This window comes from Lontra canadensis, unplaced genomic scaffold, assembly GCF_010015895.1.
Source record: "Lontra canadensis isolate GAN:19392208 unplaced genomic scaffold, GSC_riverotter_1.0 scaffold41, whole genome shotgun sequence".
Lineage (NCBI taxonomy): Eukaryota > Metazoa > Chordata > Mammalia > Carnivora > Mustelidae > Lontra > Lontra canadensis.
The window spans coordinates 4,493,733-4,506,466 of NW_022631035.1; the positions used below are offsets into that span (position 1 = coordinate 4,493,733).

At 56.7% G+C, this 12,734-nt stretch overlaps 1 protein-coding gene across 2 annotated transcripts in view; it reads right to left on the reverse strand.

Moving 5' to 3' along the window:
* The window catches only part of MGAT5B (alpha-1,6-mannosylglycoprotein 6-beta-N-acetylglucosaminyltransferase B), a 65,250-nt gene that overhangs the window by 17,063 nt on the left and 35,453 nt on the right, over positions 1-12,734 (reverse strand). For both annotated transcript variants that reach the window (XM_032870514.1, XM_032870515.1), the window contains 2 exons: positions 4,540-4,671; positions 3,062-3,195 (listed from right to left, as the gene is read on the reverse strand). In XM_032870514.1, the coding sequence (XP_032726405.1) occupies positions 3,062-3,195; positions 4,540-4,671 (266 nt within the window). The remainder of the gene's footprint in view (positions 1-3,061; positions 3,196-4,539; positions 4,672-12,734) is intronic.

Consider the following 12,734-nt stretch of genomic DNA (forward strand, 5'->3'; position numbering starts at 1 on the left):
CAGAATCCTCCGAGGCTGGCTCAGGCCCAAGGCTTTGGCTCCTCCCCTCTTCTCTCACTGCCGACACCCATCAGCAAAACCTGTGTTACCCAGGTGGGACTTCTTCCATCATGATGCCCCGGCCTGGGGACCACCCTCTCTGTCCTGGCCCCCATGATCTGCTGCCTGCCCCCATTTCTGCCATTCTCTTGGCGTTGCCTTTTCTCTTGAGCAAGCCTTTCCGATTTAGGTCAGACCAGGTCCTTCTGCACAAAACCCTGCCGTGGTCCCCAGAAGCTAAGGTCCCTGCAAGTCTACAGGATCTGCCCCCACTGCCCCCTCTGACAGCCTCTCTTCCTCCCTCCCGAGACCCTGCTGGGTGCACTCCCTCTGCAGACACGCTTGCTTTCAGGGTCCTGCCAAGAGGTCCTCCCTGGGCCTGTCACCCTCTGTCCCTCACCTGCCATTCACCAGCCAGACATGGTATCACATATCTCATTGATCGTTCACTGGTGTCTGAATATAAGCCCCAGGAGGCAGGGCCTCTGATTTGCTCACTTCTGTGTCCCCAGCACCTGGGAGAGCCTGGCACGCCAGCTCATGAATGGGTGGACACATCCTTCCTTCCCCACCTCCAAGTTTTTGCCCCTTCTGTTCCCTCTGCCTGGAGGGCTCTCCTGCCTTTCCCTAGATAAGAAAATGCCCTGCACGGGGTCCGTGCCCTCCCTCTGTGGCTCCACTCCCGTGCTTCTGTCTCGGCCACAGGAGAGCCCACGCTGGGTAGATGGGGAAGCAGGTCTGCTCATGACTTCCTTCCTGGACTTGTGTATCATTAAAACTGGCAAGCCTCTCTCTTCCTTTTTTGTTCTGTTTCTTTACTTTATTCAATCAATTAAAATTTTCTGAGCACCCTGATAGGCTCCAGGGAGATAAGGGTAAATCAATCAGTGCCCCCTTTTGCGTGGTTCGTAATATCTCAGGGTGAAATTAATGTATAAGCAAATAGCTCTAACATACTTCAACATACACTTTTATAGAATTGGATTTAAAAGCCATAAAAATAGAGGCGAAGGAGCAACAGCAAATGAGGGAATCCGTGGAAGTGGCAGGAAATAAAGAAGATCTTTGGGCTGGGGTTTTGGAGGATGAGTAGGAGTTTGCCCGGTTTGGAACTCCACATCCAGTGGGCCCTACTCCACGTAAGTGCTCATTTTCTCAGTGTAGCTTACTGCAGAAGTCTCTTACCCCCTCTCCTGCTTCCCCCTCCTCTACCACTGCCCCTTTGGCCATCTGTAATCTCCCAGAATAATGTGCCTCAAAAACCTTTCTCTCGGGGCACCTGGGTGGCTCAGTCGGTTGAGAATCCGACTCTTGATTTCAGCTCCGGTTGTGATCTCAGGGTCATGAGATTGAGCTCCGCACCGGGTTCCACGCTCAGCATGAAGTCTGCTTGTCCCTCTCCCTCTGCTCCTCTGCTCCTCCCCCACCCCCACTGCCTCTCAAATTGATAAATAAAATCTTAAAAACAAACAAACAAAAAAACCATTTTCCTCCATGACGTTCCCCGGCTCAAGAACCTACAGTGATTCTTGAATTACGGTATTTGGCATAAATTGAGGAACCGGTGCTAGAAGACCCCTACCATCTGCCCCCACGTCCTCCACGTCCCTCTTGCCAGCCTCATAGCTCGATGCTCGCCTTGCAAGTGAGCTAACTGCCAAGCTCTGTGCCCACCTCTGCTCTCTGCTGTCACATAAGCTGCTTCCACAGCCTGGAGCATCCCCCCCACCCACCACTGACCGCACTTCCTTCCCTCCAGAGTCGGGTCCCCCAGAGAGCCATGTGACCTCCGTCCTCTGGGACTCAGTGTCCTCCCCTGGGCTCCAAAGAACCTGCCCACCTCCCCAACCTTCTGAAATCCAATCAAGCCATTACTTATGGGTCCAGAAATGGTATCTGCCTCTAAGAGGTCCTAGAACCTGCGGAGTAAGACAAAGAAGGACCCTAAGCATCCCGCAGAGGCGCATTAATTTGACAGGCTAAATAAAGACCAGATTCTTTACTTCTGAGCAAGTTCCTCGGGATCCTGCTTTGTTGGCTTCCTTTAGACACATCCTAACAAAAGGTGCTTATCTTGCTTTCTGACCCGGAGCCTTCAAAGAGCCACAAATTAGATGTGCAGGACGCTGCTGGAGGCAGATATACTGACGGCAATTAAATGTGACAGCTGATAGCCTCCCGACGAGGAGAAAAAGCACCACATCAAACAGTGACAGGTGAAGGGGCCACTTAGCAAGGGCACCTGGCTCTGCACACCTCTGCCGTCCCCAAAGGCCAGGCTCGAGCACCACGGAGAGAGCGAGAACTGACCCTTGGCTGTCAAGAAAGGATTAAACCATTTGCAGCGCGCTGCACGTGAGGGGCAAGTCAGCGCACGTGTACGTTTTAGAGACTCGTGAAAAACAGAGAAAGCTCAGCTCTAAACGGCATTCCTTGCCTGATGCCCATGGTCAGAGGGTTTCCGCAGGGGCCCCAGCCCCCAGCCTCACTCCCCAGTATCCCGTGTTGGCGCCTGCTGGAGCTCGTGCATTTCCAGAACCTTCCAGTTCTTTCCGCATCTGTCTCCACTTATCTGTTCCTTCCACTTAGAAGAGCCTGCCTGTCCTGCCCCTTTGCTGCCCCCTCGAGCTCTCCAGTGTACCTCTGGCCTCTCTTGCTACAAGGTCACTGAATCCTTTTTGTCCTGGAAGGTGCACTCAGCAGCTCTCTGAGCAGCGTGTGATGCTGGAGGCCAAGGCCAACGTCCTTCCATGGCGGAAAGGTCGCCACATTCCTCCTAAGCCAGGCCAGAAGCCCCACCACCCCAGCTGCTCTCCAGACACCGCAAGAGACTTCCTCTCTGGCTCACACACTCGCCGAAGGGCAAGGCAGGCCTTCCTGGAGTGGGCAGGTGCCTGGGCCAGCCTGGGAAGGAAAGCCAGGAGACTCCATCTCCTCCCAGGCTTGAGGGAGAACCTGAGAACCGCGAGGACACGCCGTCGTCTGCCTCTGACCCCACCCATGCCCTGTGGCCAGGACTCACGGAACATGGTCATGAACTGCTTGGGGTTGAGGTTCCAGTAGCCCCAGTTGGTCCTGTAGCCGTGCAGCGTGGCGTACTCCTCGTGGTTGTATGCGGGCTCTGTCCCGAAGGTGTCAATGACCCGGATTCGGCACCTGCTCCCCACCCGGGGGTGGGCGGTGCATGAGGAACCAGGGTCAGTAACCTCTCGTGTGTCTCTGGGCTGGGTTGCCCCAGTGAGGGCGCGGTTGCCAGGCACGGGCCCGGTACTGCAGTGTGTGGTCAGAGCCAGGGCCCAGACTACCTAGCTGTGTGACCACAGTCAGCTTCAGCATCTGTCACGTGAAGACGACAACAGCCCAGCTGTCTCGGGGTTGGGTGGGGATGCCTGAACCACGGACCCCTCACTCAGAAACTTATTATTATGGCTGCCCCAAGAGCGCCTAGGAGGGGGCACTGCCTGGAGTGGGGGTTCTTCCCCCTGCAGGATTTGCACTCTCCTGAGCATGCTGCAGCAGTAATTCAAGTTCACAGCCCCCCTGACCAAGAACTTGGCACCCCAGGATGCCCCTGGCCTATCTGGGCTGCGACGTGGAAGGGCAGGGCCCTGGGGGACCAGCCACTGCCATCTCTGGGCAGGCAGTGCTTTGACGTGTCCTCTGGGATGAAAGCTCCGCCACCTCAGAGGCACCTGCCAGCTGGACAGGGGCTCTGTCTCTGCCCCAAAACCTCTCCCTCCATCCATCTCACCCCCCGGGTGCAGGCACCCGAAGGAAATGGTGGAGACTCAGAGAGCCCCCCGCCCCAAGCAGCCTCACGTCCTTCCCAGTGACCCAGAATTGTCCACAGACTGCTGAGGTCGGCACTATTTCCCCGGAGAAGGGGTGGGGGGTGGGAGGCGGTGGCACCGCGTGCATGAGGAACACGCATTAATAATAAAACCAATAATACCGCCTGTCACTTTTTTACCTAATAAAATCATGCGGGGTAGTCACTGGGACTGGAGCTAATGTAGGAAAGAGCAGGGCTCTCTGTGCTACATTAAACCCCACATCCTGCTGACTGCAGAGGCCGGGAGAGATGGCACTGGCCTTCCTGCAGACCCGGGGAGGGGGGAGGGGGGAAGGAGGGAGGAGGAGGGGTGCTGAGACCCCACGAGCCAAGGTCATACCAGTCGAGTGTCCCATTCCTTCCACTCTTCCCTGCCATTCCCCTGTACCCCTGCCCAACCAGGTAACCTCTGAGCCCCGCCCCAGCCTGCCCTGCAGCAGAGGGGCACTGAAGAGACTCCCACTCTGAGCCAGCCAGGAGGCAGAGCTCCTTGGGGAAGGACACTAATGAGGGAGGGGGAAAACAGAGGCAGGGCAAGCCTCCCGCCCCCCCAACTGCAGAACCCAGGATGAGGCAGTTCCCCCCACCCCGGGGGGCTAGCCAGCAGGGTGTGAAGGGAGGCCTCCTATGGACATGGGGCAGGGCACCACCCGCCCGCACCCACCTACCGGTACTTCTTGAAGGACAGTCCCATGTGCTGCTTCATCTGCTGTAGGCCGTGGTAGTCGGTGTAGATGAGGTCGAAAGGCAGGGGCATGGTGAGCGGGCAGTTCCCCCGGCCTGGCGGCACCCCTAAGTTACTGAGAGATGAGCCCTTCAGAATCTGAGCCCCAGGAGGGACAGCAGAAACCCACCTTCCCCAACCATCCCTGAGTCGGGGGCACCCGGAGCCACCCCAGTTCTTATAGCCCAGGATAAACATGGGGGAGGGGGCACTGTAAAGGAATGTGAGGATGACACAGGAGTGCTGGCAAACTTGGGAAGGAAGTGAATGGGGTGGCCACGTCCAGTTGCCTAGGTTTCTCACTACACAACAAACTCCAATAAGAGCAAGTAGGACTGAGATCCAGCCTGGGCTAGTTTCCCAAGCTGTACCCCTGGCCTGGGCTACCTGCCAGGTGGAAGGAGCACCTTTTGTAAATTTGCACAAACGTGCTCCCTGCAGGGCTGGGTCTGCCCAGTGGGGGCACCTTTATCTAGGGTTCCCAAATTGCCATAAATGCTCGCTATGGTCCTTAGAGCAGTTTCAGTGTCTGAAGCAGAAAGGCCTGCATCAGAAGACAAAATTCTGCTCTGCTGACTGGCTTGTGGCCCAGGGAGATGCCCAGCCCTGCCCCACAGGGTCACCCCGCTGGCCAGGCCAGGTACACAAAGGTTTTCCTCTGGTGACCCAGTGCCAGAGCCTTTGGGGCATCTCTGTGGAGCCTAGAGGACATGGCCACAGCTGCCAGTGTGTATTCCTTTGTAGGGACCCCCTACCCCCATCCAGGAACCCAGGCTCGGCCTGCAACCAACCCTTCTGAGGGGATGGAGGCATTCAGACTGCCCATTCAGTAAGTCTGTCCTGAGCCCCTGAGCCAGGCAGGGAGTAGAAAAGCCCGCCTTTCTTTGGGGACCCCACAGCAGCCACCCACCTCCCCTTGGATTCGTGGTCCAGATGCCTGCGCTGGACGGCATCCCAGAGACCTCCCAGTGAGCCCCTTCAGGATCCATGTGAAGAGCAGACTCAGGCCGGGTAGGTGAGGAGCTAGGACAAGGTCACGGGCTCATCAACAGCAAAGGGCCACGATGGGTGAGCTGCCTGGGTCACATCTCGGGCTCCTGGAGCCCATTCAAGCCAGGTGGAAAACTACCAGCCTGGACGTCTTTGTGCTCTGTTTGCTCACGCTCTGCAGGTCACCACCAGAGGCTGGGGCGGGGGGTGCTGCGCACACTGTCCCCCAAGCACAGCGAAGTTTATGGGAACCAGATGGCAAGGCTTGATGGAAAGACGTCAGGGGAGGCTGCATGTGATATGTGATGGGGACTGAGGCATCAGGAGTCGGCTGTGCCCTACAAAGAAGGGTAGCCGGGGGCAGGGGCTGTCCCTGTGCCTGTTCCCCACCAGCCTGCGCACCCCAGACTCACCCAGCTCCCCCCGCCATGTTAGAACCTTGGCTGCTAAGTGCCTAGAGGAGAATGCAAAACCCTAATAACCAGAGTCTCCCATTTCTCATCTGATTAGAGAACACTGGCCAAGGGCGCCCTCCCAACTTGTCCAGCTCCCATGCATCCCCTCTCTCCAACCAGACTACCACACAGGATGCTCAAAACCAGGACTTCTAAGGCAGGGCAGACTTCGTGAGATTTTTTTTTTTTTTTTTCTCCTGTGGAAATACCCAGAAAGCAAAGGAGAATGAGCAGACCACAGGGGTCTGGAGCCATCACAGGAAACAGCTCCCACAGCCTGGAGACCTCATGAAATATTTGGTGGTATTTTTACGTGGAGCAGACTTTGCCTTCTACTCTGCAGGACATCCCTACATCTGTATCCAAGCCTGGGCTTTCTCTCGCTCCCACAAACTCCTCTGGTAAGGCTGATGTCCCACGAAGAAGCCACATTTTTGCTCTGAGCTACAAAAGCTCCGGGTATAGACAGACACTATCCCCTTCCCCACTTCTCCCCACTCAACGGAGAGCCATGGGCAGAAGGACAAATGATTCTGCTGTCCCTTCCTTGCAGGAACCAGGAGGGCGGTAGCTGCCCCTCCCACAGGGAACTGGGGCCTGGGAAAACTGGCCAACAATCCCGAAAGCACCAACCGTTAGGTGGGTCCGCCTGCTGCCACCTGCACGGTAACAGGCCTACTTTCCCACGTTACACGTCAGGCAACGTGTCCTGGTGTGGTGCCGACAACATCGTGCAGGCTTCCTTCTGCTGCCTTATTACTGCCCACAGCCCTGGCCTCTGCCCCAAACCCCAGGACCACTGAGAGGCCAGATGAGCAGCTCTCCCCTGGGACAAAGAGTCCGCCCAGATGTTCTAAAGCATCTGCCATCATCTTCGCCACCCTGGGGGCTAAAATGTTGAACCCGGGAACCAGGCTACAGGCTTTCAGTTTAGTAACTCGTTCAATCCTTCCATCTGGGCGACCACCCCACGAGATGAGACCCATTCTTATCCTGTTCCACTCTTCCCAGACGAGGAAACAGAGAGTTGGTAATTTACCAGGACTGCACAGCCAGGAAGCCGCGAGCGGGGACTGGAAGCCAGGCAGCCGGGCTCCGGAGCCCACACTCCCGCCCGCTAAGCTCTCCCACCTCCCTGGGCCGGCCAGGCGGCAGACAGTGGGACGGCAGGTGGTGGGACCTTAGTGCCATCCCCAGAATCCAAGCCCCGGCTGCCAGCAGAGCCTGGGCTGTGGTCCCAGTTCTGTTGCTAACCCCTGAGGGCTCATAAGCTTCCTGGAGTTTCATCTTCCTCCTCAGCCACAGACCAGTAAAAACGGCTCCCGCAAAGTGTTCCTGGTAGGATCGACCGAGGCAAGGTGAGTGAAAGTCCCACTAAATATCATTTCCTCTTGTCATCCGTTCTGCCTCCTGACCTTCTGGGCCCGGCCACTCCTTCCTGACCCCCTCCCCCCACGCCACACCCCCCTCACGTAAGGTCCTGTCCTCTGTCACCTCGAATCTTGAGATAATTTCCTCTCTGCTCTGTGTCCCTCCAGTTTTGTCTCTTTCCTAGAGAGATCTTTCCACAACGTAAACCTGGTTTTAATCCCCCTCAGAGGACTCCGCACCTCCTGGACCTTGCTTCCTCCTCTAGGAAGCCTGCCTTGGACTCCTGGGCAGAGAGACACGCAGCCCCTGCGCTCGCCCAACGCTTGCTTCAGCTCCCGCCCTGCACCGTCCAGAGTCACCTCCTTACCACTGGGGCCCATGAGGACAGGGCCAGGGCACCTTTGCAAGGCCAGGGTTGGGACAGGACTTGTCCCAACAAACACCCGCTGAGTTCAGGAATGAATGAAGAAACGAACGAAACAGGTGAACCCCCTTAGGAAGGACTGGTTAAAGGCTGACGATGTGGCCAAGGACAGCATATCCGGAGAGAGACAGTGGGTGAGGGATGCTCAAGGCTGCTGGCTGTCTCAGCTCTTGGCTCTTCGGGGGTGGGGGGCAGTCTCCTGGGACACCTTGGGACAGGGACACCAGTGCCCCCGCTTGCCCTGCAAAGCCATCCCGCAGGAAGGAGAGGAGACAGAAAATGGCACCCTTCCCAGGGGGAGTTAGTGAGGGGGCGCCTGGGGTACCCGGCTCTAGAAAACAAGGGTTTTCTATTTAAGGCGACTTCAGTGGGGAGAAGCACCCGCAGCAGCCGCATCCCTCTGGTCACAGGGACTCAGAGCCTGCTGGGAGGATGGCAGATAGGGTCGGCCGTGAGGAGGGGAATGTGGTTTCCTCGCTGGTAATTTCAGCTCGCTTTTATGGGCGATTTTATGCTGAGTGGTTGGTTGCAGCAGCAACATGAGCTGAAAAACGCCGTCTCCCGACAGCCTTCAGCCAAGGGTGCCCACGGAAGCCTCGGCTGGACATGTCCGCCCTCTGTGCGGACGTCTCAAGAGGGTCCCTCTGGACGGTTCCTTCTTCCCAATGCCAAGTTCCTCCTTCCCCTTTGGACTCTTTGCCCAGGGCTGGGTTGAGGGGAGAGGGGACATCGGGGGGCCTCCCCAGCCCCAGCACACCACAGGGCCACCGGGTGGGTGAGTGTGGCAGGGAGAACCAGCGGCTCCCCAGGCAGGGACCTCACACGCATCCACCTGGCGCCGCCCACTACGCTACACCGCGCTTGGGAAGGACGGGGGTCTACATGGAATTGCCAAACTGGGTGGCTAGAATGTATCTCTAAATGTTCCCAGGCCACCTGGGCGGGAGCCTGAATACAGGATGAAAGGGATGGGGGGAGGGGGGTGACCTCGGGAAACCGGGCTTTTCTACAACACACCTGGTTGTCATGGGGCCGCCACACCCAACCCCAATTAATGCACCCATAGCCAGCACCCTGGGGGGAGAGGCAATGGGGAGTTAGTGTTTAAGGGGGACAGAGTTCCAGTGTGGGAGGAGGAGAAAGTCCGGGAGAGGGACGATTGTGATGGCTGTACAGCCGCGTGAACGTACTTGATACCACTGAACCGTACACTTAAAAATGGTTAGGAGAGTAAATTTTGTTATGCGTATTTGACTATAAATGTTTTAAAAAGCCAAACTGTTCACACGTAGGGGCCCGTGCCCAGTCCCACAGGACACTCCGTGTCCCCAGGGAGCCCCTGGACTCCCAGCTGGCCAGAACGTAGGGAGCCCAGCACATAGCCAGAGACGGGGAAACTCAGATACTCTCTGCTAAAAGATCAAAAGGTAGGATGGGTAGATGGGGCAAGGAGGGAGGGAAAACAATAGTCTGAGATCAACTGAAGGAAAAAAAAAATCTTCAGAGCCCCCCGGGTTGCTCAGTTGGTTGAACGAATGTCCGACTCTTGATTTCGGCTCAGGTCATGATCTCAGGGTTGTGAGATCAAGCCCCGCGTTGGGCTCTATGCTCAGCAGGGAGTCTGCTTGGGATTCTCTCTCTCCCTCTGCCCTTCCCCCTGCTCGCTGGCTCTAAGATAAATAAATAAATCTTCAAAGAAAAAAGAAAAAGAATCCTAAGCAGGGAATCAAAATGCTGGGTTTTGGCACAACGGAAATCACTCCTAGGCTCCAGCACGAACTTGCTGGGTGGCCTTGGCCAGACGTCAGACTGTTCTGGTGTCCGCCTCCACTCCCATAACATGACGCTCGGACGGATCTCCATGGTCCCTTCCAGGCTAAAAATGCTCTGGTTCTATTTCTCCCTGTACCTTTGGTCTGTGGCTGGAAATAATCTCTCCAGGTAGTGCTCAAATTCTGGAACAAATTATTCTCTTCTCTCCCTCCCTCTCCTCTCTGTGTGGGAAGGACCTAATTAAAAAGAATTCGCACAAAGTGCTCAGAGATCCTTGGCTCCAGGTGCTAAGGGCATGCAGGGATCTTCTGCTTTTCTAGGCCCATCTCATTGCTGGGAGCACACTGGCTGCAGCAGCCCAGGACTTTTTGGCCTCCCCGGGGGCCCGATATCCCTCCGACCCTGTCCAGCACGCATCTCCTGAGCACGGAAATCACCCCCATCTCTCTCCCATGGCCTGTTTCTGGAGCAGGCCCTGCCTCTGCCCAAGAGCAAAGGGCACAGAAAGAAAGGGGCCCAGAGAGTCAACTGGGCATCTCAGGAAATGCTCCGGAAGGGTAGCCAGGATCACCAAAGAGAGAGGAATTCCGCTGTCCTGCAGTATTTTCTTCCCTTGCCCACGATGCACTCTTGCTCTCCAGCAGCCAGGCAGCCAGAATGTGCTCTATACTCAAAGGCCACAAAGGAGCCAGGACCGGAGGTTTCTAAAAGAGAAACACAGGGAGCAGCCTCCCTCCCAGCCTGCGCAGCCTGCGCTGGGACCAGGGTCCAAAGCTGACACTTTCTTCCCCAGCATTCCTTCCTACAAAGCAAACTCAGGTCTAAGAATAGGGCCGCCGCTCCCGGGAGAGCTGGATGAAACCACAGATTCCCTCCAGCTCCTGGCACAGCGAGGATGTGGTCAGAGAAACAGGAACACATCCCTTTGACTGTTCCCGTCGTCCTCCTTCCTTGCAGACCGGCCCCAATTTACATAACGAATACCCAGGGAAGGGAAGGCTGAGCGCAAAGCAAGCTTCTGTCATCTAAGCTACGCCTTAAAGGTTGCCGGACGGCGCAGGTTACAATCCAGAGAGCTGATGGCTTCCGATGCCCAGGCCGGCCCGGAGGGGCTGCCCTGTCACTCCACTGGGGCCTGGGCATGGGGATGTTAACTTCCAGGTCCTCAGGTCATTCTCAGCCCCAGCGGCTCTCACGATTCTATCCAGTTTCACACAAACCTTCCTCGAGAAGCGCAGGGCCCTGGAGAGCCCAAGAAGGGGAAGGCGCTGCTCTCGATGCCACTAGAACATGCCCCGTGGGAGATGTGGGCTGAAGGAGAGACACAGCGCTGGGGTGCTGGACACGTACTTCAGGGGGCCCGGGGGCCTCTGTGGGAAAGCTTAGGAAAGAGGGGTCTGGCTCCCAGGAAAAGGCCTCCCTTTCACCAAAGCCCCTTTAGGAGTTCAGAGAAGGATGGAAGGAGCCCTGGGGGCTCACGTGTACCACCCTGTGCCTCTGCCAACTTCCCCGAAATAAATAAGCCCCAGGCCAGTACATCTGGGGCCAAGCGGCCAGGCTTTGCCCATTCTGCTGGGGCTTCGGGGAGCCCATCCCACTGTCCACCTACCAGCCGCCACCTGACAAGATGTCCCCTTGTCAGCAAAGACTGACAAACACTGGACCCCACCTCCCTCGTGAGAACCCATAGCCCCCAGGCCTTGGAGACAGGTTTTTGCTTCCTCCCAGAGACAAATCCCACCTTGTTACCCTTCCCTCAAGAGCCTCAGAAGGCAGCTTGTGCCTCATTTCTTCCCTCACTCCCCATGGTCCTGCCCACCCCACCTGGGTCTCCTTTAAACATCTTTTCCTCTGTAGCCCTCTGGCCCCGGTGTGGACCAGGCTGAAGCTGGGAATGGTGCCTGGGCCGCGGCATCAGTACAGTCACGTCTGCTGGCCAATGTCAAGCCTTGGTCAGACTTGTCAGAAATAGATTCCCACTCCCAGTGGCTCAGCGCAGCATGGAGGGAGAGGCAGTGGAGGGTGGGGGGGACTCTGAGGGGGGAGGAAAGGCGAGGCCAGCACGGTGCAGGGGGCCCACCGCAGAGGTCCCCCACCTTCCATGGCGTTTAGCCACGCAGACCCTGATGCCACTACACAGGAGATTAAAACACCTCCTTGGATTTCAAGGAAGGAGAAGAAAAAAAAAGTCAGGTGAGGGGGCAGAGATTTTTTTTTAGCATAAATTAAGCATTTGCCTTTCATGCTGCTGCTTGGAATGGGTGGCTGGGATGTGTGGCAGGGACAACCAACCTTTGTTTGCAGAGTCAGCAAAGCGCCAAAACGTGCTAGATGGGCTCATCCTCCCTTCTTCTCATCCGTGTACTTCATATGTTATAAAATGTTAAGAGCACCCAGAAAATTACAGAAAATAATATAATGATAAATGAATACCTTGTAGTCCACTTCCCAGCCTTGTCAAGTCTTACCATTTTGCCATACCTGGTTCAATTCTCCCCCCGCCCAATGGGTAACACACTACAAATCCGGGGGGAAGCCCGGGGCTGTGTCTGTCTTGTCCGCGCCCTCCGCCTCACTCCCTGCAGATGCTGGGCACCCGCCCCCCACACACAGGGCTGTCTTTCCTGTCCTCTGGGGCCGCCAGGCATCACACTACCCGGGTTCTGAATCCTCAGCAGCTCCCTTCTCCGGCTCCTTCCCACGAGCATGTAAACACGCCTGCGCTCTCCCACCTCGAAAGGTAAACGAGCATGCCTTCTCCTGCGGGGTGAACTGAGTTCCCCCCAGGATGCTGAAGTCCTAACCCCAGCACCCGGGAGTGTGACCTTACTTGGAAAGAAGGTCTTTGCAGATGATGAGGTTAGGATGAGGTCATTTAGGGCAGGTTCTAATCCAGCATGGGGGTATCCCTATGTGGGAGGGATTAGACACCGAGACAGACACACAGGGGAAGGTGGCCACATACGAGCCCGCAGCTGTGAGAAGCTAGGAGAAGCGTGGTGCCCGCAGGCTCTCCTCACAGCCGCCAGAGCAGCCAAGCCAAGGCAAGCATCTGGGCTCCACAACCCTGAGACGATAAACCACGTGACTTTGCCCTATACTTCTGCTGTCACCTGCCTCCAGGCC